Source organism: Perognathus longimembris, chromosome 9 (genome assembly GCF_023159225.1).
Source record: "Perognathus longimembris pacificus isolate PPM17 chromosome 9, ASM2315922v1, whole genome shotgun sequence".
NCBI classification, from domain to species: domain Eukaryota; kingdom Metazoa; phylum Chordata; class Mammalia; order Rodentia; family Heteromyidae; genus Perognathus; species Perognathus longimembris.
The window spans coordinates 66,793,409-66,816,978 of record NC_063169.1 but is presented as its reverse complement, the minus strand read 5'-3'; the positions used below and the strand labels follow the sequence as shown (position 1 = coordinate 66,816,978).

At 51.5% G+C, this 23,570-nt stretch overlaps 1 protein-coding gene across 5 annotated transcripts in view; it reads right to left on the bottom strand.

The window, feature by feature from the left end:
* Positions 1-310: 310 nt before the first annotated feature.
* Positions 311-23,570, bottom strand: part of Arid1b (AT-rich interaction domain 1B) — a 309,189-nt gene continuing 285,929 nt past the window's right edge. For 4 of the 5 annotated variants that reach the window (XM_048354354.1, XM_048354357.1, XM_048354356.1 and 1 more), the window contains 9 exons: positions 23,010-23,219; positions 21,584-21,788; positions 16,623-16,761; positions 16,199-16,371; positions 11,210-11,360; positions 9,508-9,604; positions 7,416-8,199; positions 5,504-5,634; positions 311-3,367 (listed from right to left, as the gene is read on the bottom strand). In XM_048354354.1, coding sequence (XP_048210311.1) covers positions 1,640-3,367; positions 5,504-5,634; positions 7,416-8,199; positions 9,508-9,604; positions 11,210-11,360; positions 16,199-16,371; positions 16,623-16,761; positions 21,584-21,788; positions 23,010-23,219 — 3,618 coding nt within the window. In that variant the 3' untranslated portion in view covers positions 311-1,639. The remainder of the gene's footprint in view (positions 3,368-5,503; positions 5,635-7,415; positions 8,200-9,507; positions 9,605-11,209; positions 11,361-16,198; positions 16,372-16,622; positions 16,762-21,583; positions 21,789-23,009; positions 23,220-23,570) is intronic. The other variant, XM_048354355.1, reaches the window with a different exon arrangement.

Genomic DNA, 23,570 nt, shown 5'->3' with positions numbered 1-23,570 from the left:
TGAGAGGCGGGACCAGTGGGCTCCGCGGGCTCGCCCGGGCCGGGGAGCTGGCTGTCACCTCGTCTACACCGAGACTGACACGCCTCAATGTCGTTCGAGTTAATTGCTTCAAAGGAAGACTAATTTGCTAGATAATTTGAGAAAATCAAACTATTGATGCCCACTGGTAGGTAACCCCGAAAGGCCCCTTCTGGCTGCAGGGATGTGAACAAGGGGGACACAGTCGCCCCGTTTTCCTGCACGTAACTCCATGACTAGGAAACCACGTCAAGGAAACTACAACAGTATTCAAGAACACCCATCACAGTGCTTAACAAGATTTAATGTACATTTATTCTTAACATGTGGAACATATAAAGATTTTATACTGAATAAATGATATTCATTAAGCCAGAGGAAAGGAGGAATTTACATCAAGTTTTTTTCTTTTTCTTTTTTTTTTAAACTACATTATCTTGAAATACAAATGTGGGTTTTTGTCACTGAAAAATCTTTGAAGTTGTGTTTCTTCCTTTTAGTTGAAGTTTTTTTTTTCTTTCTTTCTTTTTTTTTTTCCTGTACTGGTAACCATTTTCTAAATCAATCCATATGCAACCATTTCCACACCGTGATTCATGAAGCAAATTGTGATCAGCAACCTCCCGAAACGGAGCATGACTTTATACATACAGAAACTTGTACATTACCCTCTTTTTTGTGTTTTTTTTTGTGTTTATGTTTTTTGTATTTTTTGTTTCTTTTTTTTCTGAGATATGGCCCTAATGAAAAAATATATAAAATAAAAATAAAAAATTATTTAAGTCTACCATCACTTCGTAGTTACCACATCATGAAAAAGAAACTAAAACCTTTGTACTAAAAACAAAAAAAAAAAAAAAAAAAAAGAAAAAAAAAATGAGGGTATGTTTAATGTACAACTTCTATATACATCACAGCCCATAGGCAGTAAAAAAAAATATTTAAAAAATGCTGAAAGGAATTGTGGAGAACTGTGGCGTGAGGCCGGGCGGCGGGGGTCCTGGCGCTGGGGGGTGGGGTGGGGGAGGGGTCCGCTCCTAGCTCTGAGCACTGCTGGCCACGCCTCTGGAGCCCCTACACCTATCTCTCCAGGCATCTCCACTGCACAGAGCTTTGGGTGATGGGATACAGGTTATTTTTTTCGTTCTCTGAAGCATAAAGTGCGTCAGAAGTCGACCACTTGTTCACCGGTCTCTATCACTGTGGTGAATTCTCCCCATCTCAGCATCTTTTGCCAGAACTTTGTTCTTTAAAGTCAATTTGCTCGCCCCCACCCCCACCAAAATGCAATACAACATGGCAAGGAACATTAAAAAGGAATAACTGTGAAAACGAAAAGGCGACCTTTGAATGCACTAGACAGTAACTTTGGTTAAAAAAAAATAAAAGAAATTTTAAAAAAACCCCAGTAGGATGTACTTATACACACAGACAGCAAATATTCATTGGATAACTGTTCAAATTAAGTATTTCTTTAATTCCCAATTGGTAAAATAGTGAATGGGGCAGAGGAGCAAAGATTCTCTTTTGCTTCTTCCTACGCTGGATAAACAAGAACAGAAAACAGCCAGTGCCACGGGCCCGCTAATCTTCACGCACACATGCTTGCTTCTCACGTATGTCATAACTGCCCGATCTGAAAGAGTACATCACAGATGACCGACGCCACCAGAGAGTTCAGGACCGCCGATATCGAGATATCCAGCAACCGACCCTCGTGCAAGAGGAACTCGGAGCGGTTCTCGTCCACCCTGGCCATGGCCAGCAGGGCCTTGGCCGCCCGGCACATCATGTCCACGCTCGGGGGCTCCAGGGGCGGGGGCTGCATGTGCATGAGGTTGTGCTGGCTCTGCTGGTACTGCGCCATGGTGACCCCGTCCTCCAGGAAGCTGATCAAGTTCCCGATGCTTCCCTTCTGCACAGCGATGGCCCTGGCTGCCAGCGCGTCCCCCTGGGCAAGGTTCGACAAGAGCGCCATGGACATTTCTCGACACACTGGGTTTTTCCGATCCCCCACGTACCTAACTAACGTAGCGTAGAACTTCTCCTGCCGGCTGAACGGAGGGGTGGCCAGGATCAGGTCCACGTTGTTGTCCTGGATGCTGAGTTTGCACAGGGTCTCTAGCACGAGTCTCTGAGGCGACAGGACCGAGTTGGGCCCCACCGTGGGGAAGGGGTCTTGCGCCTCGGCGGACGGGCATACCATCCAGTGCAGCAAGCCGTCCAGGATGGGCAGGCAGATGCTCTCCGTGTAGGCAGACAGGTCCAGCTGCCCGGAGATGTTGGCCAGCGTGACCAGCGTGTTGTCCCGGAGGACTTCCAGGCAGTCCCACCACCACTCGTCCTTGCTGCAGGCCACCCCTTTGTCCTCCTCCTCCTCCTTCTCGTAGGTCTGCGGGGCTCGCTTCCTCTCCGGGTGCTCGTGGTGGAGGAGAATCAGCTTCCCCAGGATCAGCACCAGGCCGGGGTGTTTGGACATCTCCGCGTCGTTGCCGGGCACGAAGGACAGGCTCCGCACGATGTTGGAGACGCAGATGCAGCGCCGGGCCAGCGAGTCCTGCCAGTGCGCCGTGGTGCACAGGGGCGTCTCGTCGCGGCTCCGCGGCTCGTCCTCCAGCAGCTTGATGTTCCGGTGGCTTCTGGCCTGCTGGATGCCGAAGGGGAACTTGCCGCTGTCGGCTTGGGGCCCCGGGTTGGAGTCTTCGGGCAGAGCCCCCGGCCGGGCGGACAGCACGTCGTCGATGGTGGCGAGGATGCTCTTCTCGGGCTGCTCCTCGGGCGCGCCGCCGCCCTCCGGCTCGGGCTTCCTCCCCGCGGGGCCGGGCGGCGGGCGCCGGCGCGGCGGGATCTCCAGCTTGCTCTCGAAGTGCGTCTGGATGTGCTCCGTGGTGTCGCCGCCGCCCAGCTGCCAGTGCAGGAGCCCGCTGCTGAACTCCTGCACGCGGCCCAGCCGGGCCGAGCGGTCCAGCACGAACAGCTTGTTCTTCCTGACAATCTTGATGGGCAGCTTGTCGAACTTACTGGCCTGCTTGGGCCTCTCCCGGGGGTCGGCGCCGGCGTCCAGGGGGGCGGGGGCGCCGCTGCTCTTGGCCTCCGATTCTGTCTTTTCCCCCTCCTCCTCCTCCTCGTTGTCCTCCTCCTCGTCGTCGTCGTCCTCCTCCTCCAGACACTCGGAGTCTTCTTCCTCTTTTCCAGAATCGTCCGCCGAGGAGGAGTCATCTCTGTCGCCTGAACTGTGATCAAGTGCTTTCTGGCTGGGGTCACCCACTTCGTACTCCGTAAGAATCCCGAAAATGTCAATCAGGCACTTTCGGAAGTACTCTACTAAAAGTTCCAGAAATCCAGACAACTAGAGAGGAAGAGGAAGAGAAGGAGAAAGAACAGGCACAATGTCATGACCTCAGCTCTGGCTGCAAGGGGTTTAATCCCTGAGCGCTACGGTATGGGATGTGGTTGGCGATTTGAGGTGTGGACTCAGGCCTTGTGCTCGCTGGGCAGGGCTGTAACTCGAGGCACAAATCCCAGCTCTTACTGGGTTCCTCCGTCCCTGCTCCTTCCACGAAGCTGGGGTGACAGGGGAGAACCAACACACCTGAGCAGGGGGTGGTGATGGGGCTCATTAACTTTTTCCCTAGGCTGGCCACGAGCTCGAAATCTTCCTGATGTCTGATGTTCCCACGTAGCTGGGACTTTCTGGAACCTTCTGCAATAGCTCCCACACATACTCGATTGCTCTCTGGCTGGGCCATGGCAGGTGTGCCGTGCACCTGTGAGAACTCCCTTCCGGATCGTGTTTGCCGCCTGTGTGGCCTCCCACACTCCAGCTCCTCCCTGTCACGGCTCTGTTGAGGGGAGCGGCCTGCTACCCGCCGCCCTCACAGCTGCTGGGCAGGAAGAGCCGGCGGTGGAGTAGGAACACGGGTTTTATAAACTTGAATCCAAAGACTCCGCTCTCTGCTCTCGTTTGTCTGACACTTGCCTGCGGGGGTGGGGGGTGGGGGGAGGACTGGGGGTGGACAGGGACTATTCCTCTCGCCTCAAGTGCCACAGGTTGCCTTAATTTATGTTTCCTATGTATTTTGGAGAAGATAATTTCAGCAGTGCAGTAGCTCATAAACATTGAAACCTAGAAACGAAATCAATTTAGTCCCTGATAAACGACTTCGAATGTTGCACAGGCTACAGTTGTACATTCGGGCACCCACAGCTCTAGTGGAAAGACCAAAGCCAGGAGGGGAGGCCCTGTCTGTGTGAGCAACCGCCGAGCACGTGTCTGTGTCTCCCCAAGTGTGTGCTCACAACTCCACTCCCCCACCCCCAGCCCACCACCCTTAGGGGCCATGGCAGCCAGCCAGCGAGTCACAAGAAGGTCTTTCCCTCCAGATGCAATGGGAACCAACCACTGGATTCTTGAATGGGCTTTGGCACAATAATCGAGGTGTAAAGGTACATGAGTACCAAAGTGCACAAAGTGCTTGCTTTTAAGGTCCCAAAGGAACAATCTTCCAAGTGGAAGTTTGGATGATTTTTTTCCCCTCACCATTTAAATGTATTTTTCCCCTGGGGACACAGGGAAAGTTAATAAAGCAATTCTGGGTATGCAAATGTAGATTCTGGAACATTCCACCTGCTTTAAGGACCGAAGTGACTCAAGAGAAGGCAAAATATTTAAAATTTTTAAATACTTAATTAAAAAAATTAAAACGGGCCTTACTCAACAATGTTTTCAACCATGTCAGTATACTTTCTATCAGCTGAAAATTAAATTACATTTCTAGGCTGCACTGAAGACCTAAGTGAGAGCCAAAGGACTGGGAAGATTCTGGTCTGTCTTCAATAGAAGGAATTGGACATGCTAGCTTTTGTCAAAAAAGGCAGAGTATACATCCCTATTAGATACTCCCTCTACTCCACAGCCTGGGGGACTTTTGGATACATTTCTTATTAAGCCATTATTTGGCGGTTACCTGCAGGAGGCTTCAAGTTCACTGAAACAGAAGCTTCAAAATGGCCCAGAGAGAAGCAGAAACTGGAGGGACAGGAAACAGGCCCGGCCCAGAGTCTGTTTTTAGCAGGAGGGTGAGGGGCCCTAGGAACCCCTTTCTGTCCCCATAAGTATATGATTTCTTGTTAATTAAAAGGTGCCAAGTTCTCCTGGAAAGCAACTGTATTTTACATACTGCTTGTAGTTTGAACTATGTTTTGAATAATTTCCATGATATTCACTCTAAACAAAAATTTAACTTTGTATTAAGGCAAACACATTCTCATGTAGACACACATACACACCCTAAAGACTGAAACAAATATCCCAGACTAAATTCTCAGATAGCTACATATTGATTCATGTTGGTTTACAGTAATTACAATGATTAAAAAGGTTAGCTAGTTACTGCCAATTACCTCAAGCACACGCTCAAGCACTGTGCACTACCTAATTCCCTCCCAGTCCTAGGAGGTCATGGGCTGGACTGCGCCGGCTCACCTGGGAGAGATTGAAAGTAGCCACGGTGCTGTCATCGTACAGAAGGATATTGATGGTGTCCAAAGCCCACGTGCTTTCAGCTAACAGACCCGATTTAAGAGACATCATGACACGCCACGCCTCAGGAGTCACTAGAAACAGGAACAAGGCGAGCAGTAATATTAACTCCACGTGTGGAAGAACAGGAAGTAACAGAAGACTAAAAGTAGAGTGGGAAATATGTAGAGTCAAACATGGGAATCTGCTTTTCAGTGGAGGTGCTAGAAAATACAGATTTGGCCTTTTTGCTTTGCTAGTTAATCTTGAGCCAGAGGTAGTGCTCGACGCGGCTGCGTGCGGTCAAGATTTCTTTGATCACCAAATAACCTGGAAGGATGCACCCTAATTTTCAATAAGCCAACCCCAAAGTAGCCTCTGTCCTCTGCATTCTCTCTCTACTGAGAAGTGTCTCGGGGTGCTATTTTCAGAAAGCCGGCCAAGTATGCAGAACGCAAAAGCAAAGTTTACTGCCCCAGCAGCACACCCCCCCAGAGAAAGTGGGTGGTCCCAGGCAGGTGGCCGGCCCTCAGGAGGCACTGTGGACAGATTAGCACTGCACAGGTTGGTCTGAGCCAAGGAGAGGGAAACGCCCTCCTGTCCCCTATTCCCGTGAGTGAAGGAAACACAGAGACTTGACGGGAAGCTGGAAGACGTGTACGGACGATGGGCCGGCATCAGCGGGAAGGAGCGGGCGGCAGGCCCGGCCGGCGCTCACCGCGGGACAGCCTGCCTGCTGGGCTCGGCACCACGGCAAGCATTCTGTTTCTCAAACATGTCAGGGGCCTACTAAGTTTATAACAAGGTCAACATCTTTAATAGGGGTATAAATTTACTGATGTTTGAAGATAACACTAATACACAGTGTATACACTAGAAAGTTAAGAACATGTTTACTTAAGCACAGAGATGCATAAGTTTGTTGCATTTATTTATTTCTCCATATAGGATGCTATTTAGCGTCTGTACTTGTTTCCCTACCCAATGACTAAAAGCCTCTTTAGTATAATCAATTTCATACCTTTAACTTACTAATCACTACAAATGATTTTAAATGATTCAGATTTTCTTGTGAAAAATTTAAAAAGATCATTTCCTTGCTGTGTTGAAACAATTTGGCAATAAACGCAGAAGAGCCGGCCGCAAGCTCAGACACTCCCGTGACAGCCCGACAGGCGGCCGCGGCGCTCGGGCGAAGGAGCCGGGGTCGCCTCTGCAGTGCCGTGTGGGTCACAAGAACTCCACGATCACACCACAGCCCACCCACGTGCGTGGACGGACTACAACACGCTAGTGCAGCCAGTCCGTCCGTCCGTGTACGTGGATGGACGACGCGCTAGTGCAGCCAGTCCGTCCGTCCGTGTATGTGGATGGACGACGCGCTAGTGCTCCCAGTCCATCCGTCCGTGTACACGGATGCACGATGATGTGCTAGTGCACCCGCTCTGCCTATGTCCCCGTTGGGGCCAGGGTCTACTGCACCCTGTCATCATGCTGTCTGCACGCTGTTACCATATCCGAGTAGTAACGGCCCCGATCAAGTTTATTAAGCACGTACTGTAGCAACTTAGGTAGAATGTAAAACACAGCACATAATCACTGGGAATTTCTAAATCTCTCACTTGGAGCTCTAGTTTCTCATAAACAATGCTTGTACCTAAAACTATCACTCCAACTCAACTCTTCTTTGGCACTGTCCCTTAATTCAGGTTAGTGGCTTCCAGTTATTGCTCTGATACAAAAACATACTGATAAGTTGAAGTCAAAAGCACCTCATTCCACTGAGACGAAAAGCAATGACAAGTACATAAAACTCGAGTGAACACGCTTGGTTGTCGGCGGAGCTGTTTCTGGAACAAGCCCCGACGGCGCTTACCGATGTCTTTGGAGGTGATCTTCCGCCTCTGCTTCAGGACCGGCTGCGAGGCCTCCACAGAGCCAGGAGGAAAGGTGATCTCCCTGCGGCTGGGGGGTGGCTGGGCTGGGGGCCCGGCCACCTGGGGCGTGGGGACGGCGGGCATGACCTTCTGCATCTTCACGGTGGGCAGGAAGGGGGACTTGCTGGGAGACATGCGGCTCTCCAGGGAGCGCTGGAAGGAGGCGGGGCTGGGCGCCCTGGAGATGTGGTTTGGCAGTGACGGTGGCGTCGGGTAGGAGGACTGGGGTGGGCGAGTGATGGGCTGCACAGAGGCCGAAGGCGACATGTAAGGCTGGCGCTGAGTGACGTGGGAAGGCCACTGGCTCTCGTGGTTGATCCTCTGGTCGGGGACCATCATGTCATCCGTGCGGTTCATGCCGGGGTAAGGGGGGGCCTGTGCAGGGCCGCCCGGGCCTTGCCTGTTCTGGTAGGGGTAAGGCATGTCGTTGCGGGCTGCCCACATATTCTGCTGCGGCCCCTCGCCGGAGGACGACTGCATGGGGCCGCCCATCATCTGGGGCGGGATGCCGTGCGGCTGCATCTGGCCCGGGCCCTGCATCCTCTCTCTGTTGTACGGGTACGGGTACTGCCCCTGGATGGGCCTCCGGTCTGGGCCCGAGTAGGAGCTCCCGTACTGGTTGTACAGCTCCTGCTGCTGGCCGCCATACTGCATGCTGTACATGTCCCCCTCGTGGCGCTTGGCTGGAGGCCCGTACATGCCGTCCATGTGGCGCTTGTAGTTCTGAAACTCACACAAACACAGACCATACTGAGGTGCTCTGACACGCCTAAGCACGCACACGCCGAATGAGGCAGAACAGTCGTTCCCTAGTACAATGCTCACTTCTAATGACCTTGGGAAAGGTGGCTGAGAACTGCAGACGGGGGCTGCATTTCAGTGTCGCACGGTTCCATGCCCCACACTCCGCCGAGGGCCGCTCAAGGCCACGTGCTTGGGACTTTGCTCTGGCAGTGCAACACTGCTGACCACGGTACGGGCTCGGGGTACACAAAGGGGACCCCAGGAGCCAGGGGCACCACCTCAGGACTCCAGGGTCTTCTGAAAGGTCCTTGGGCTAAAGAATCCCAGGAAACCCCTTTTTAATGGTACTACTTACTTGGGTTTTTACACAAGGCTGGTGTTCTACTACTAACCCGCACCTTGCTGGTTAATTGGAGATAAGAGTCGGCTTCAAAGCACAATCCGCAGATCTCAGCCTCCTGAGTAGCTGGGATTACAGGTGTGAGCCACTGACACCTGGCTCCTCTTTTATCTTTTTCACAGAAAAGCCACAGGACTGGCTGTAGCCCCTGCTGTCGCTTGCGGTCCACCCCACAGCCCCCCCCCCCCCCATCCACCTGTTCCAAGCCAGATCCTCAGGGAAAGCCCGGCAGGAATTTTGCAGGACACCTGTTGCTCACTCTCCTGGGTGGCCTCTGGGGACTAGTGCCGACCAGGTGGCTGGGAGTCTCCTGATGGGAGGCACGGAGATGCTGAGGTTTTTAACTCTACTTGAAAACTGCTTCAGATCCATTGTTTGGGTAATAAAATTCAGGGTATATATTTGCTCTTTCAAAAAAATTAATACTTAAATGGCACTGTCTTGGCACGAAACCTCTGTACATCCACACATACAGCTTAATTCTTCTGTACCGTAGACTATCTAAAGCCATGCAACTGAATCCTGTATAAACAGCTCTGCCGATACGACTGTAGAATAATGATGAGGAAGGTCAAGCGCACGATCTGTGGATAATTTTTCAGAGCACTTTCAGGCGTGTTTGGCACATGTCTGGCCGAGCTCCTGGGTATGGAGGGGTGTCCAAATGTAATAGACACACGTGTACAACACAGTCCCCCTACCTTGGGCTCGCTGACTCACCCAGCATGTATGCTCATTCCGGAATGCTATGGATCGAGGGCTACTTTCAACGTGCTCACTTCCAAATCCCAGGAGTACTTTCTAGCTAAGCTCCTCCTGCTGCATGTTCAGTAAAGCTGGCAAGCTTCAGAAGCCGCACGGAGACCCACGCCCACCTGCCAACTCACCGGCTGCTGCGGGTACAGGCCCGGCTGGTGTCCTCCATAAGGTGGCTGTCCCGTCGGAGGGCCTTGGCCTGGATACTGCTGCCCGTAAGGCTCATGCCTGGAACAAGGCATTCAGAGAAAACTTCATTTACGAAGGGCATCAGAGGAGGGCAGAGGCCAACGACCCGGGTGGGGAAACGTCCCCACAGCTTTGTCTCCCCGCACTCACTCCCCGCGCGGCGGCTCCACCGAGGGGCGGGAACGCCCTTTTCGGGATCCAGGCCAAACTCCTGCTCTGGCTGCTGTGAGAGGTGTCAGAGGAATACCGGTTGAACCGGCAGGCACCGTGTAAGCACTTGTCCAAGCTTCTGGCCCGTGCCTTTGAGGTGAAGCCCCATGACCCGCCTCCCCACCCAACTTTATCTCAGCCCACCCCACAACGCGGCTGGTGAGGGGAGGAGCTAGCGGAGCAAGGAGCATCCGACTCTTCACAACAGTCTTTCCACAAATTCTAGAACCTGAGTATTTCTACTTTGCATATTCTCATCATAAATACAAAATATTTAAGTTTTAAAGGTATATTTCAAAGTCATTTTCAACCATGCTGAGTTAGCCAGTAATTGTACAAACACAAACACTCCAAGTTCTATGACCTGAAAGGTGGCATAAAACGTAACATCAATATAGTCCTAGTAAGTCTTGACATGGAGATGAAAAATACATTTCTATCCTCACCGTTACCATATTAAGAAATGCCATCAATACAGCATATTTACAATGTCAAAGATCTAGGATTTTCAGATATAAATTGGTTTAAGGAAGAGAATAATTGTATGAAATAGAAGCCTCATCTTAAAGAATATGGAAAAAAAAAAACTTTTCAGAATACCAGATGTGTAAAAGAAAAGTTTTTCCTAGCTTCTCACAATTCTCATTATAGAAGGGAGCTGACAGAAAGAAATACAATTGACACGTATGGAATTTAGGCTGGAGAAGCAACACAATCTGTTCAAATCTCCTTAGAAACAAACAAAAAATCAGTTGCCTCTACTAGATCCTTAACACCTAAGCAAACCAAATCAAAATCCCGACCTGATGCATTAGTTGCTGCAAAATGGCTAACTGATGAGGGCAGTTATTTTACGTGGATACTGGCCACATTCTGACCAGGGTAGGAGTTGGACTAAAGTCCTAACCACCATGAGAATGTGACATCATCATCAGAATATCATCCACTCTGAGCATTGGACACTGAGCGCAAGAGAGGCTCTGTGTTTTCAAGAGCCAGGTCCAGGTGGAACATGGTGGTATATATATACCTGTAATTCCATCTACTTGGAAGATGGGAGATCAGAAGGATCACAGTTCAAGTCTAGCCCAAGCAAAAAGTTTTTGAGATCCCAATCTCAACAACAAGCTAGCACACCACCATGCCTATAATCCCAGCTATGAGGGATGCACAGATAGGAGGGTTCTGGATTTTAAGAAGATAGATGTCACGACCAGACCTGCCTGAACATTTAATTTCTGCGTCTGAGCATGTGCTAACCACCACCTACAGCCACCCTGCTGCCTGGAACCACAGCTCTCGACCCCGCAGCTGCTTTCCACTGCAGGCAGCCGCCCGGCGACTGGTGTCGGCTCTAGGCTTCCCCCCCCCAACCCCGGTGCTGTGGGCAGGGCTCTTTAGGGCAAATTGTCTCACATCCCCGTGAACTCTCACCTTCGGTCATACCCGGCTCCATAGGGAAACTGCTGCCGCTGCCCCATGCCCAGGCTGGACATGGCGCCGGAGGGACTTTGGTTGTACATGTCCTGCATGCTGCTGTTGGGCATCTGTCCTTGAGTCATGAAGGGCTCGCTGCTTCCAGGCACTGCAGTGGTTCAAAAAAGCACAATAGTCAGCATTCTCAAAAGCCGAAGGGCCCCCTCTTAGGAACTTCCGTTTCTTTACAGTATCCGGCAGATCCCAACCCTAATGACAGAAGGAGACACCTGGAGTCCGATGGGCTCGGGAGGAGAAGCCCAGAAGACTCGCCTATGTTGGTGTGTAGCACAGCACACACGAGCAGCTCAGCGTGGGTGTGGGCAGAGTCAAGGGGCACGGGGCTGGGGCCGTGACGACTGCGTCTCACACTGCAAGAGGGGCTTCACAGAGAGAACGAATGCCACCCAGCAGCCGACCAGCCGCTAACCAAAGTGGAGCCTGGCCAGGTATCCCTTTAAATTGGGGAGCACAGGTTAGAGAGGGGCCCATATGGTGGGGAGAACCCCACTGGCAAGAGCCGGCAGAGGATAGTCAGGAAAGCCCGTTGCCTGGAAAGCTGAGCACAACTTCCAGAGCTGCAGGAGTACCCGGACCTGGCAGGGGGGCTCAGTTCTGGCGGACACCCTGGTTTCTGCACACACCACAGCCACATGGTGCCCAGCACCCGGCCACACTGAGAGGGCCCCGTCTCTGCCAGGGCCAGCGCGGAGCCTGGGGTCCCGCAGACCCACCTGCACCTCACTTGGGCACGCTGTGAACGTGTACACGCATTCTTGTCTACAGAACGAAGCCAGCGAGGCCACCTCGTGAGGCGGTGTGAAGACCTGACACTTGCACACCCCGCTCCCTTCCCTCATAGGAAACCCTGAAACCACAGCACAAATGCTCTTGCTTAGACAGAGCCCCAAACCAGGATGCAGAAACTTGAACGGATTAGACGGGGCCACGGCCGGCGGAGGGAGGGCTGCCAGCGAGGCCGCATATGCACTTCTGCATGAGCCTGGAGCCCAGAGCAATCTGGGTTGAGTACAGACATTAGCCTGTAGTAACTTCAATTTAAACTTTAATCGCTACACGGCAAACTCTGATCTCCCATGGCTGCTCGTGGTCATGGGGAAGAGCACGCTGAGGCATCGTGACGGGTGAATTCTGTCAGGCCGGCAGGGGAGGGCTGGCACGGAACCGTGCCCCTGCCAGGGAGCCAGGGAGTCAGGGAAATCGGGCTGATCTCATGTCACACCTACAGCAGAACCAGTTTCGAAATTACTTTCCATTTCACAGATGTGAAAGCAAAGATAGACAGAAATCAAGTGGTATAATTAGTTAGGTAGCTTAACTCCCAAATACATAGAGTTCTGAAAAAGCACTAGGAAGAAAAGAGCAAAAACTAAGAAAAGGGCAAGCACATTCACAGAAAAAGAAAAACCAAAGGACAGTCATTGTGTGGGAAAAAAAGTGTGAGCTCACTGGTAATGCAAGCAGTCCGAGTTAAAACAATTATGTGATGTCTTCTTAAATGTTTGGGCCAATCTGATTAAAATGGCTGATGGTAATCATTCTTTCCTGGTGGTGAGAGCCCATAGACTGCCACACTCTTAGGCAGTGTTAAACTAGTGCTACCTTTGCCAGTCCTTGCTCTGGGAGGCCACCTTTGGCGACAGAAGGAGCACATGTGCAGATGCTCGAGGCCGGTAAAGCGCCCGCCCACCACGACTCTGGCCTGGGCCACGTGACCAATGGCAAATGAGTACAAGCCAATGGCTGGATAAGCTTGCAGTTGGGGCCTGTCATCTTGGAAGTTCCTTTTCTGCTTTTATGAGGGTGTGTCAATTGTACAAAGGAGTTTTCATGACGTTCCCACATGTGCATAAACGTACTTTGATCACATTCCCCCTCTATTATTCTTCCTTCTTCCTCTTTGGCTTCCCCCCACGAGGAGCCACATGGAAGTCTGGAGGAGGTCCCAGGAGAGACTCCGAGCCACCCTGGCGGTGCCCCAGCTACCACAGAGCTGCCGACCCGGCCCCCTCCGCACCCGGCAGACAATCTGCAGAGTGAAGACTCACTCAGCCCAGCCCGGCCCACAGTCACCCACAAGGCCACAAAGTCCTGGGGTAATTTGTTAAAAAAACCTCCCAAAAACTGAAATACTTGAAGGAAGAGGGTTCTGTTACTTGACAACAATCTGACCATTAGGAATCCAATTGATAGAAACGCGGTCCAGGTATTAGAGAACAGCTTCCTTTAACCAACAGTGCATCACTATACCAGCAAGACCGGAGGAAAACAATCCATCCAGTACTAGGGCATGGTATTTACTTAATGACAGGAGAAGATGCTCAGAACACACTGTTAAAGGACAGCTGAGCATCGTACTCCTTTATACACAAGCCAGCGGTGCCTCCGCAGGCGGAGCAGAGGAGAGGGCAGGCGGCAGGCAGGGAGCGGCCGGAGCCGGCTCCACAGGCTCCTGGGCCCAGCAGCTCTGACTCACTGCTTGGCGATGTGGGCTTGGCAGGAGCCACGAAGCGTGGCTTCCACGGAAGTGGTTCTCACACCGAGTGCTGCCCAGTTCACTGACAGGAGAAGGCGGGCAGAGAATGGATGGCTTTCCTTAGAACAGTGTTAGGGCTATGAGAAAACACTTCCTGGGGATTTGGGGGCTATCTAGCACTAACTACGTCACTACTGAAAGGTAGCAGGGGAGGCGCGAGGGAAGAGGGCCGAGTCATAATGCACACGGCCGGTGAGGAGTGTCATGTGTCTGTCTAGTGACACACTCCCGCGGTGAATTACCCAATCTCTAAATACGTTTATGAAGCAACAGAAATTGTAAGTGTGAAGAATCGGAAGAAACACAAATGTGTCCTCTAACATAGAGGGAGGATACTGACATGGCTCCCATAGTTTTGAGTCCAGATTCCAAATAGGGCCCTATCACAGCAAGCCCGTATCACTTGTGCATTTATTATGGTTTGGTAAAATACGGTAGACATATATAAAAAATTAAATAAATTTCAAAAATAAAGCACTTTGCACCCCGTGCATGTTCTGCAGCTCAGGCGTCCCATGTTTTGAGTCACTGAGATCTGCCCAGTGGCTCCCTGCCCTTCCTCGGTGAAAACCGGCCTCCCCCAAACAGAAACACAGCCCCCAAAGTGGAGTGGAGTGCTTAGTGAGATGACTGGAGTTTTCAGCTTTGTGGGAAGCAGTGTGTGTGCGTGTGTCTGTGTGTGCGTGCGTGTACGTGTGTGCAGCGGGGGCGGGTGGTTGATCGTCAGCTCCGTGATGCTCCCTCCCGCTCCCGCCCTCGGGCCCCGTTACTGTATGCCTACGCCTCAAAGGTCCACTGTAATTACTTTTCCATGTGACTGTCGTATTTTGAGATTTTGAAAATGGAACACAGACACTAAAAGCACTAACAATGTACATCAGGAACCACTAAGAAAACTAGCTACGTGTCGCAAAGCTTTTGATGGAGCGTACAGACTCAGGGCATGCGCGGAGTAAGGAGCCCTGAAACTCTTGATGAGAAGAATATGGATTACACCCTGCTTTATGGAACTGTTATTGGAGATACTACAAAACACTTATTTATAGTATATGACCAAGAGTAAAAATGAGATTTATCATTTTTATTTTCATTAGTTCATAATAATGATGAAAATCAAGGCTTTAGACTTAATTCTTCTTCAATAAAGTATCAAGAAATGCAGGTGCTCCAATATCTAGATGTGACACAGGTATCCTTATTTGACAAGCACCTTCATAAAAACGTTTACATGTCTGTCATTAAAGAAAGTAATATTCACATTATGCCTCAATTACACAGGCAACAAATGCGCCCAAAAGAACACCCCAAACCCAGCTGTCAGGTTTCCATTTGGGGCTGGTATGCACACCCTCAGATGGACGAGCCTGGGGGCTCCCCGGTGGGAAAGAGGAACCTACTCAGGAATTTCCTGGTGTCACCCCCACTTGCTCCTTCTCAGGGCTCATCTTTCAATACACAGCTGAGGTGAAGTCACCCCTCATTCAGAGGGGTGCCCAGCTCCACTGTCCACCTCCCTCACAGGCCCACAGCGACTCCAGGTTTCCTTCTCTATTCTGTTCCTTTCCCAACCGGCCCTGCTGCGCGCATCACACCCCACTTTCCCCTTCGGACACGCAGGGCTCTGTAGCCCCGGTGCTCCTCCGCCGGCACCCCCAAATGAGGCAGCCGGGGTTCTCTCCAACTCTAACCTGTCCTGTCTCTCCCTCACCTCTTTCAACCCCTGCCACATAGATGGCTGCTTATCAGTGTCTGTTTTTGCTAAAGTTCAAGTCATGGCCTGGGAATGAGGCTTAGCGGTAGAGTGCTTGCCTAGCATGCACGAAGCCCTGGGTTCGATTCCTCAGCACCGCATAAACAGAAAAAGCTGGAAGTGGCGCTGTGGCTCAAGTGGTTAAGTGCTAGCCTTGAGCAAAACAAGTTCAGGAACAGTGCTCAGGCACTGAGTTCAAGCCCCAGGACTGGCCAAAAAAAAAAAAAAATCAAGTCACATTACTTCCTCCTTACAGAAAGCTGGTGCCTTCCGCGCGAGTACCCATGTGGGCTGTGTCCAGGCCTCCGCTGCCTTGTCCAACAAGCCTGGCTCCCTTCTGCTAGCACCCTCCCCCCGCATCCTCATCCCGCATCCCCTCCTTGCCTCCCGCCAGACCATCTGAGCTCCGCGGCATTCTCTTCCCAGGTTGCTCTCCACATCATGCCGTCTGTACCCTTTCCTTTTTGTTGGCTGTATTCTACTGGCTGTGATCTTCAAGGAAACAATTGTGGCTTATTCTCGGTCCCCTTCTTTCCCGCATTTCTAGATGCGGACGTCATTTAGCATGAATACCTTTCTGCAGTCCACCCCTTCGGCGGGGCTGTTCTGAACGAGCAGGGTGGGGCCCGTCTGCACGTACCTTTCCTCATTCCACCGAAGGGGTCCTTGTTGGGCTCGTAGGGCATCCTGCCCATCATGTCCGGCACGCCCATGCCTTGCTGGTACGGGGTGTTGGGGGTCATGGAGTTCCGCTTGGGGAACGATGGGTCACTGATGTCTGAGAATGGGTCGTGCACACTGATTGTACTGCTTCTGAAAAGAGGCCGAAAACGAAAGCTCGGTGACCTGGCAGGTGTGACCGACCGCCAAGCCACGCACTGAAACCTAAGCCAGTCCCGAGAGCTGTCAGTGCAAAACGGCCCCCCATAAATCATAGGAATAAATCTAGTAGCGATAAGCATTTCAAGGCTTCGTCAACACCATTCCTTCCTCCCATTGAGCACGCTACAGAAAACTCCAAGGTAACAGGTGACCGCAAATGGCTCTGCGTCCCGGGAACGTACCTTCCCCCTGACATCGGGGTCATCTGTCCGTGAGGGGTGGAGGCGGGGGTGGGCGGCTTCAGGTCACCCGGAACCTCGGCCATCGAGTTGCTGCCGGTGGACTGGGGGGTCTGAGGGCCTTGCAGGGATCCTGAGTTAGCTGTCAGGGTGGAGGGAAGCGACAGGATGTTATCCTAACTAATAGCGACCGAGATGCCATCTATGAGAAGGACTCACAACATCCGCTGCTCACAGTAAGGGGGCAAACCAGCTTCTTTCACGTTGTATATGGTACCAAGTAGCAAGAATTCGTGTGAGGTGTGCGCGTGTGTGTGTACGCACACGTATGCTGCGGAACATTTAGAAAACTTAGTTTGGGGCCTTGGGCAATAAGAAATGTTTAAGTTGAAAATCCACAATACAAATTAATAACAAGCCTTAGATTAATGCAATCCTTGGAAACACTTGGAGGTTTATGTTGTGTCATTAACAAAATCAACTTTTCTTGAACTATGAAATCCAATTTGTTCTTTAACTGGGGAAGGAGTGAGAACAGGAAATGAATGTATCACCTCTACTCGGAGCCTCAGCCAAACGCAGCCGGGGCTGCTGACCCGGCCGGCTGTGTGCGGGCGGGGCCCGCATGGGCTCAGCCTGCAGCCTGCTGGTGCTCCAATACAAGGAAAACTACCCGTGTGGGCACTTTAGGGGAACGCAAATCAATGCCAGCTTACTAACCACGGAACACCATGGATTCGCATCCTAAACAGGGAGGCTGTCGTGAAGGAGCAAGGTAACCGTTAGAAACAGTCACCGCCACCAGCAATGGGGAAGAAGTGACTGGCTGGCTTCACGGGCACACGCGTGACTCAGAGGCTGCCATTTCTGAATGACCCTTTATTTACAAAGTACTCACATTTACAGTTAATAAAAAAGGAAAAATTCTCACTTGCCCATGTTTTTTCCTTTCCTTTCAGGATTAAAAAAAAAAATGAATGCAATCTCTTGTAACTCCATTAACGGGAGGCTGGCGGCTCCTGGCGGCTCTCTAGGACACCCCTACCTTTTGCCAGAAGCTACAAATGTGTACTCTAAAGTAAACAATGGAAAGGTTACAGAAGGTTAAGCACATTCACACACTTCAGACGGAACAGCCAGACTCCTGGCTGGGAAGATAATTTACACAGCGTGAACCTGGTGCCCTAGTTCTGGGTGGGGGGGGGGACGGGACAGGGCACAGAGAAAAGCTGATGTGTCCCTGGTCCCGGACTGGAGGTCAATCAGAGGGCGCCTTTGTTTACACCCAGCCCCTTTCTCATCTATCTTCCGCTGGGGATTCCCTAGTTGGATCCATCACCTGCCAGCTAAGAATAGAAACCCAGTCAGCCACCAGCCCGCAAAGATGGGTGGGTTTGGGGTTCCAGACCCACTAACCAATCCCGGCCGTCCCAGCTCAGGTGTGGGGAGCGGCCGGTGGCTGGGCGGCTCCTGTGGCTGTTGACTCTACCAACTTTTCTAGGTTCCGGGGCAGGAGAGCCCACAGGTGCCTTATCCCGAGGCCCTGCACAGCGGGCTCCTGTCACTCAGCCCCACAGTCCCAGGGCCAAGCGCTCTGCTGTCAGTCCACCCGCAAGTCTAGATCCACAGGCCACGGCCGATCCAAGGGGGACGAGAGACGCGTGACTTGCAGGGTAATAACATACAGCCAGGTCAACGCAGATTTTGGTTGGTTCAGGGATCAGAAGGGAAAAAAAATCTAGAATTTTTTTTTTCTTTCTGTGCCAGAACTTGAACTCTGGGCCTGGAAGCTTTTTCAAGCAATGCCAGCACACTACTGAGTAACAGCTCCTCTTCTGTTTCTTTCTTTCTTTTTTTTTTTTGCCAGTCCTGGGCCTTGGACTCAGGGCCTGAGCACTGTCCCTGGCTTCTTTTTGCTCAAGGCTAGCACTCTGTCACTTGAGCCACAGCGCCACCTCTGGCCATTTTCTATATATGTGGTGCTGGGGAATGGAACCCAGGGCTTCATGTATACAAGGCAAGCGCTCTTGCCACTAGGCCATATTCCCAGCCCCCATTTCTGTTTCTTAGCTGGTTAGTGGAGGTCAGGATCTCACAGGCTTTCCTGTCCAGGCTGGCTTTGAGCCGCTATCCTCACACAGTAGCTAGGATTATAAGCACGAGTCACTGGGGCATGCATGCCATTTCTTAGGAATCTTTTTGTTTACTTGCTTGATATACTGGTAAGAAATAAACTATCATTATGATCTTAGGAGAAAAAGGACTTCAAAGGACAGACACAGACACAGACACACAGACACACAGACACACACACACACACACACACACACACTCTTTCCCCCTGGAAACCAGTTCTAAATTATTAGGTAGTAAAGTGGAAATGATTTTGTTTTCCTTCTTGGAATAAAAAGGTTTCAGAGACGCTTTCCTTAGCACTGGTCCCGAGGCAGAGGCCACGCGACGTGGGCGCGGTGGGGACAGGTGTGGACGGTGTGACCCTGCGGCTCGCTACCCCGAGGGCGCCCACAGCACTCTGCAGGGCAGTGTTTGGGTTGGGCACCAACTTCACAGTCAGGACCAGAAAGTTTTGCTTTTACCATGTCCCGTGTCACTCAACGACTGTGGCTCCGTGTGGACCATGTCCGTGTGCGACCTAACCCCCTCTGTGCAGTTAGGATGACACCGCATCCACCCACGCAGGCCTCGTGGGAACCCTGTGGGTCTCCACGGGGCTTCTAGTACGGCGGCTGAGGCACGCGAGAGCTATTCTCCACACGCTAGTGCAGAACACGCACGGACACAGTTCCTACTAGCAGATAAAATAGACTGTTAGATCTTCACACACATCGCCCCTCTGGTGCCTGTACCCCACTGGGCTCTTCTTTTGGAAAAATAGTTTCAGAGCTGTTCCTAGGCAGCTCCTTTGATTTGGGGAACTGAATGTAATGGTGTGTGATTTTTAAAATTAGATTTCCAAGTTTTCAGGTGTGCTTGAATAGCCAAGTCTTGGATGGGGAGAGAGGAAGGTTTCTCCTGGTATTTGAAGACCACAGATGGAAATCTAGGGACAGTCACTAAGTGTCCTGTGAGATGACCTGACAGGCAACCTTTAGCAGCAGTACTTTCCATCCACACGGCAGGCAGAGGAAATGGTTTCTTGCTCCGGCTTCTAGATAGAAACACCTGACCCGTTGCAAAGGCTTTTCCATCCCTGCAAGCTGCGTTTCCGGTGGGTTCTGTGAGCCACCTAGAGCCAAACACCCCTCATTGCTTCCCTGCTGCACGGCCTTGGCAGGGCGCTTCATTTTCTCAGGGACGTTTACATAGCATCAATACCCGGAGCTGACGTGAAGACAGAATGACAAGCCCGCCACAGGCACATGGGGAATGACCGGTCACCCGATACAAACAGGGTACACACAGACCCACCCCAAGTCACACTTAGACCACAAATGGCATGACCAAGGGCCGAAGGTCACTGGGCTCGAGGCGGCCTCAGCTGACAACCACGGCCATGCCTGAAACAGAATGGTGAGATTTACCTGAGCAAGGCCATCTCCCGGAACAAGAACACCTACCTACTTCCGCTCCCAACATTGCATTTATCTGAATATACTTTGCTAATTTTACACGTGAAACACTTAGAGGAGAAAAAGGCCAAGAAGAGAGCCACCGAGAGCAGCAGGCGGAGGGCAGGGTTGGTGTGGCATCACGCATGTGGCCCGTGTGTGTGTGCACATGCGTGTGGGCATGTATGTGTGTAGGAGCTCTGGTGCCCCTCACTCTGACCTCCGACCTCTACTACAGCTGCTGGGCCCGCCTCACTTCAGAAACAAGCCTTTATGACAGATAGGGTTCTCTCAGGATGAAAACTTCCTGGGCAAGGGACCAAAACTGAAGTCCCGATGTGACTGTGGTGACGTCCACACTTCAAGAGAAGGGCTGGACCAGCCGGCATGGTGCCTGAGGAGGGCACCTCTAGTAGCACAGAATACTGAAATAGGCTCATGTGATTATCGACTTTGTACAGAGCTAGATAGATTTTTTTTTTTCCCTCTGGGCTGGTACTGGGGCTTGAACTCAAGGCCTAGGCGATGTCCCTTAGCTTTTTTTTTCCCCTCTCAAGACTAGTTGTCTACAACTTGAGCCATAGCTTCACTTCTGGCTTTTTTTTTTTTTTTTTTTTTTTTTGGCCAGTCCTGGGCCTTGGACTCAGGGCCTGAGCACTGTCCCTGGCTTCTTCCCGCTCAAGGCTAGCACTCCGCCACTTGAGCCACAGCGCGGCTTCTGGCCGTTTTCTGAATATGTGGTGCTGGGGAATCGAACCTAGGGCCTCGTGTATCCGAGGCAGGCACTCTTGCCACTAGGCTATATCCCCAGCCCTCACTTCTGGCTTTTTAACGGTTAATTGGAGATAAGAGTCTCGTGGACTGACTTTGGTTGGCTTTGAACTTCAGTCCTCAGATCTCAGCCTCCCGAGTAGCTAGGATTACAGGTACCTGGCTAGACAAAATATTTTTAAAAACAAAAAGCAGAGAGTGCTGAGCACTAGTGGCACATGCATGTAATCCCAGCTACTCCGGAAGGCGAGACCTGGAGGGTCACAGTCCAGAGTCGTCCATGACACTTCACCTCCAAAAAAGCAAAATGCTGGCTGGAGGCATGGCTCAAGTGGTAGAGGACCGATAAAGCAGGCACAAGGCCCTGAGTTCAAATCTCCATGCTGGCAAAAAGAAAAAGGAAATAAAAACTTAACAGAGGTATGTAGCTCAGACTTCCCAAGTCTGTTCTGACTAAATAAGACAAAAAACAATCTCTGTGAAGGTGCCTACCAGAAACAGCCCTGCCAATGGAGAAGCAGTGGCTGCTTCTGCTCCAAGGTTCCAGTTCTTCCTCAGTCTTGCTTCCGGCCCTCCCTGCACAGAGGCCTGGCTTCCAGGCCAGGCTGTAGCGCTGCTACTTACCAGGAGATGGCGGCTGGAGCTTGGGCTGCTTCTTGGAGTCCCCCGTGCTGAAGACTTCCGGCGGGGGCTCCTCCCCTCTCTCGATCTTACACTCAAAGGCAAACAGGTACTGAATATACTGCTTTTTCAGGGAGCTGGCTGCGCTGCTCGAGGTGCCAACGTTTAGGTTGGTTGCCAGCTCACGCCACTTCTTGTTTTTATTAACCTAGCAAAAAAGTGGCAGGATCATTGGTTTGTAGCAAAGTGGCTTATTTAAAGCAAGGAGACAAAAAAAAAAAAAAAGCACTTAATGTCTTGGTTTACTTTTTTTAATTCATCTCTTTTAACTAGTGCTCATTACTCCCACTCAGTAGTGCACAGACAGCAGTTACAGTTATAAAACCACCAAGGAGCCTGCTGATCTCCACTTGAAAGCCTGCTCACTTCGGGGGCGGGGGGGGACTTGCTTCCACAGGCTGCACGGCCCGGGCCTCACACAGCCATTTCCAAAGTCCCCAGCTCGAATGGACACTCCCGCTCAGTCCCTCCAACCTCTAACCAAGACAAAGTACCGGAGCAATGGTACGACACCAAGTTGCCCTCCAGGAGCCCCTAGAGCCAGCCTGCGATGGGCCCGTCCCGCGTCTCCCTCTCTCCAGAGGCTTCTTGTGCCAAGGGCGAACTTGATTCTTGTACAGCACTTGGTGCGAAGGCCACAAGGCTCCTTCACCCGCTGTCCCTGGCCACCACGTAAGAGCCTGACACAATGCCGCCGTTTCCGCCACCAGCTCAATGACGAGGGCACAGCTTTGTGTGCTGCGTGGGACTTCACTCCCATGGCAGGACAGGAGAGGGAGAGGAGAGAGGAGAGTCCAGAACCCAGGGACCCTTACTAAGGGAGTAGTTCTGACACTTGGTTTTGTTTTGTAATGAAAGAAGAGGAGAGGAGACGGGAGGGTGGGGAGAGGGTCCCGAGCGGGGCACTATGTTCACGTTGGCATTCCCACGTAGGAACAGGTTACGGAAGGGAAAGCTTTCGAGGTTCACACACCCGAGAAGCTGTGCCTCCTGAACCTGCTGTGCTAAGCAGTGTGCAAAGAGTTAGTGCGATTCTATTTTTGCATTTCTGGATTAAGCTTTTGTGGACCGTAGGCACTGAATCCAGGCTGCCAATAGCAGGCCTGAGGGCTGCTTCCCAATTCAGCAGCCTGTGTGGCCCGAGCCGCCAGTCTGGTGAGCTGCCCCGTGTGTGGGTGCAGCACCTGATCCTGTCGGCATCTGGCCTTACAGATGAGAAACTAGAGCCCCCGCCCCCCAGCTGGGGCAGCGGGAGGAAGGGGGCTCCTCAGATGGTGACTCCCCCACAGGCCCACGTCTTCATCGGTGGGGAAAGGCCAATGCACAGGACTGAGCTGGCCTGCCAGCCTCCTCCCCTATTCGTGCTCACCTGGGCCAAACCTCCAATCTCTTTGACGCAGACATAGAGTCGGAACAGGTCCAGGGGCTTCTTGCCCACTGCGGGCAGACTGGAGACAGGGGAGCCCCTCTCTTCCATGAAGGTCAGGTATCGGTCGACCCACAGCTTCCTCTCTGGCTCATTCCCCAGCTCATACACCTTTGTGATCTTCTCCCCAGTGGTGGTGGATGAGCTAGACTTCTAGTGGCAGAAGAGGTAAGTGCGTGGCAGAGGGCGGGGGCAGGGGCGGCCAAGGCAAAGGGAAGAAGGCGAGAAAAAAGTCATGAGCTAACAAATACGAGAAAGAAAGAGATCAACACTACTGCTATCACACAACAATCAGGAACGAAGGCTACTAGTTCAGGCACAAACTATACATTCTTTTTAATTAAAATTTTACTTTAACTTAAAATAAAATGACCCAAAGTCCTTTTAAACATTAAAAGAAAACCAAGTCAAAATAAACAAGCTACTTTAAACTTTGATATAAGCGTTGAATCCCAGAAGGCAAGAGTTCACAAAATCTCATATCATTCTTAAGCATCAGAGGGT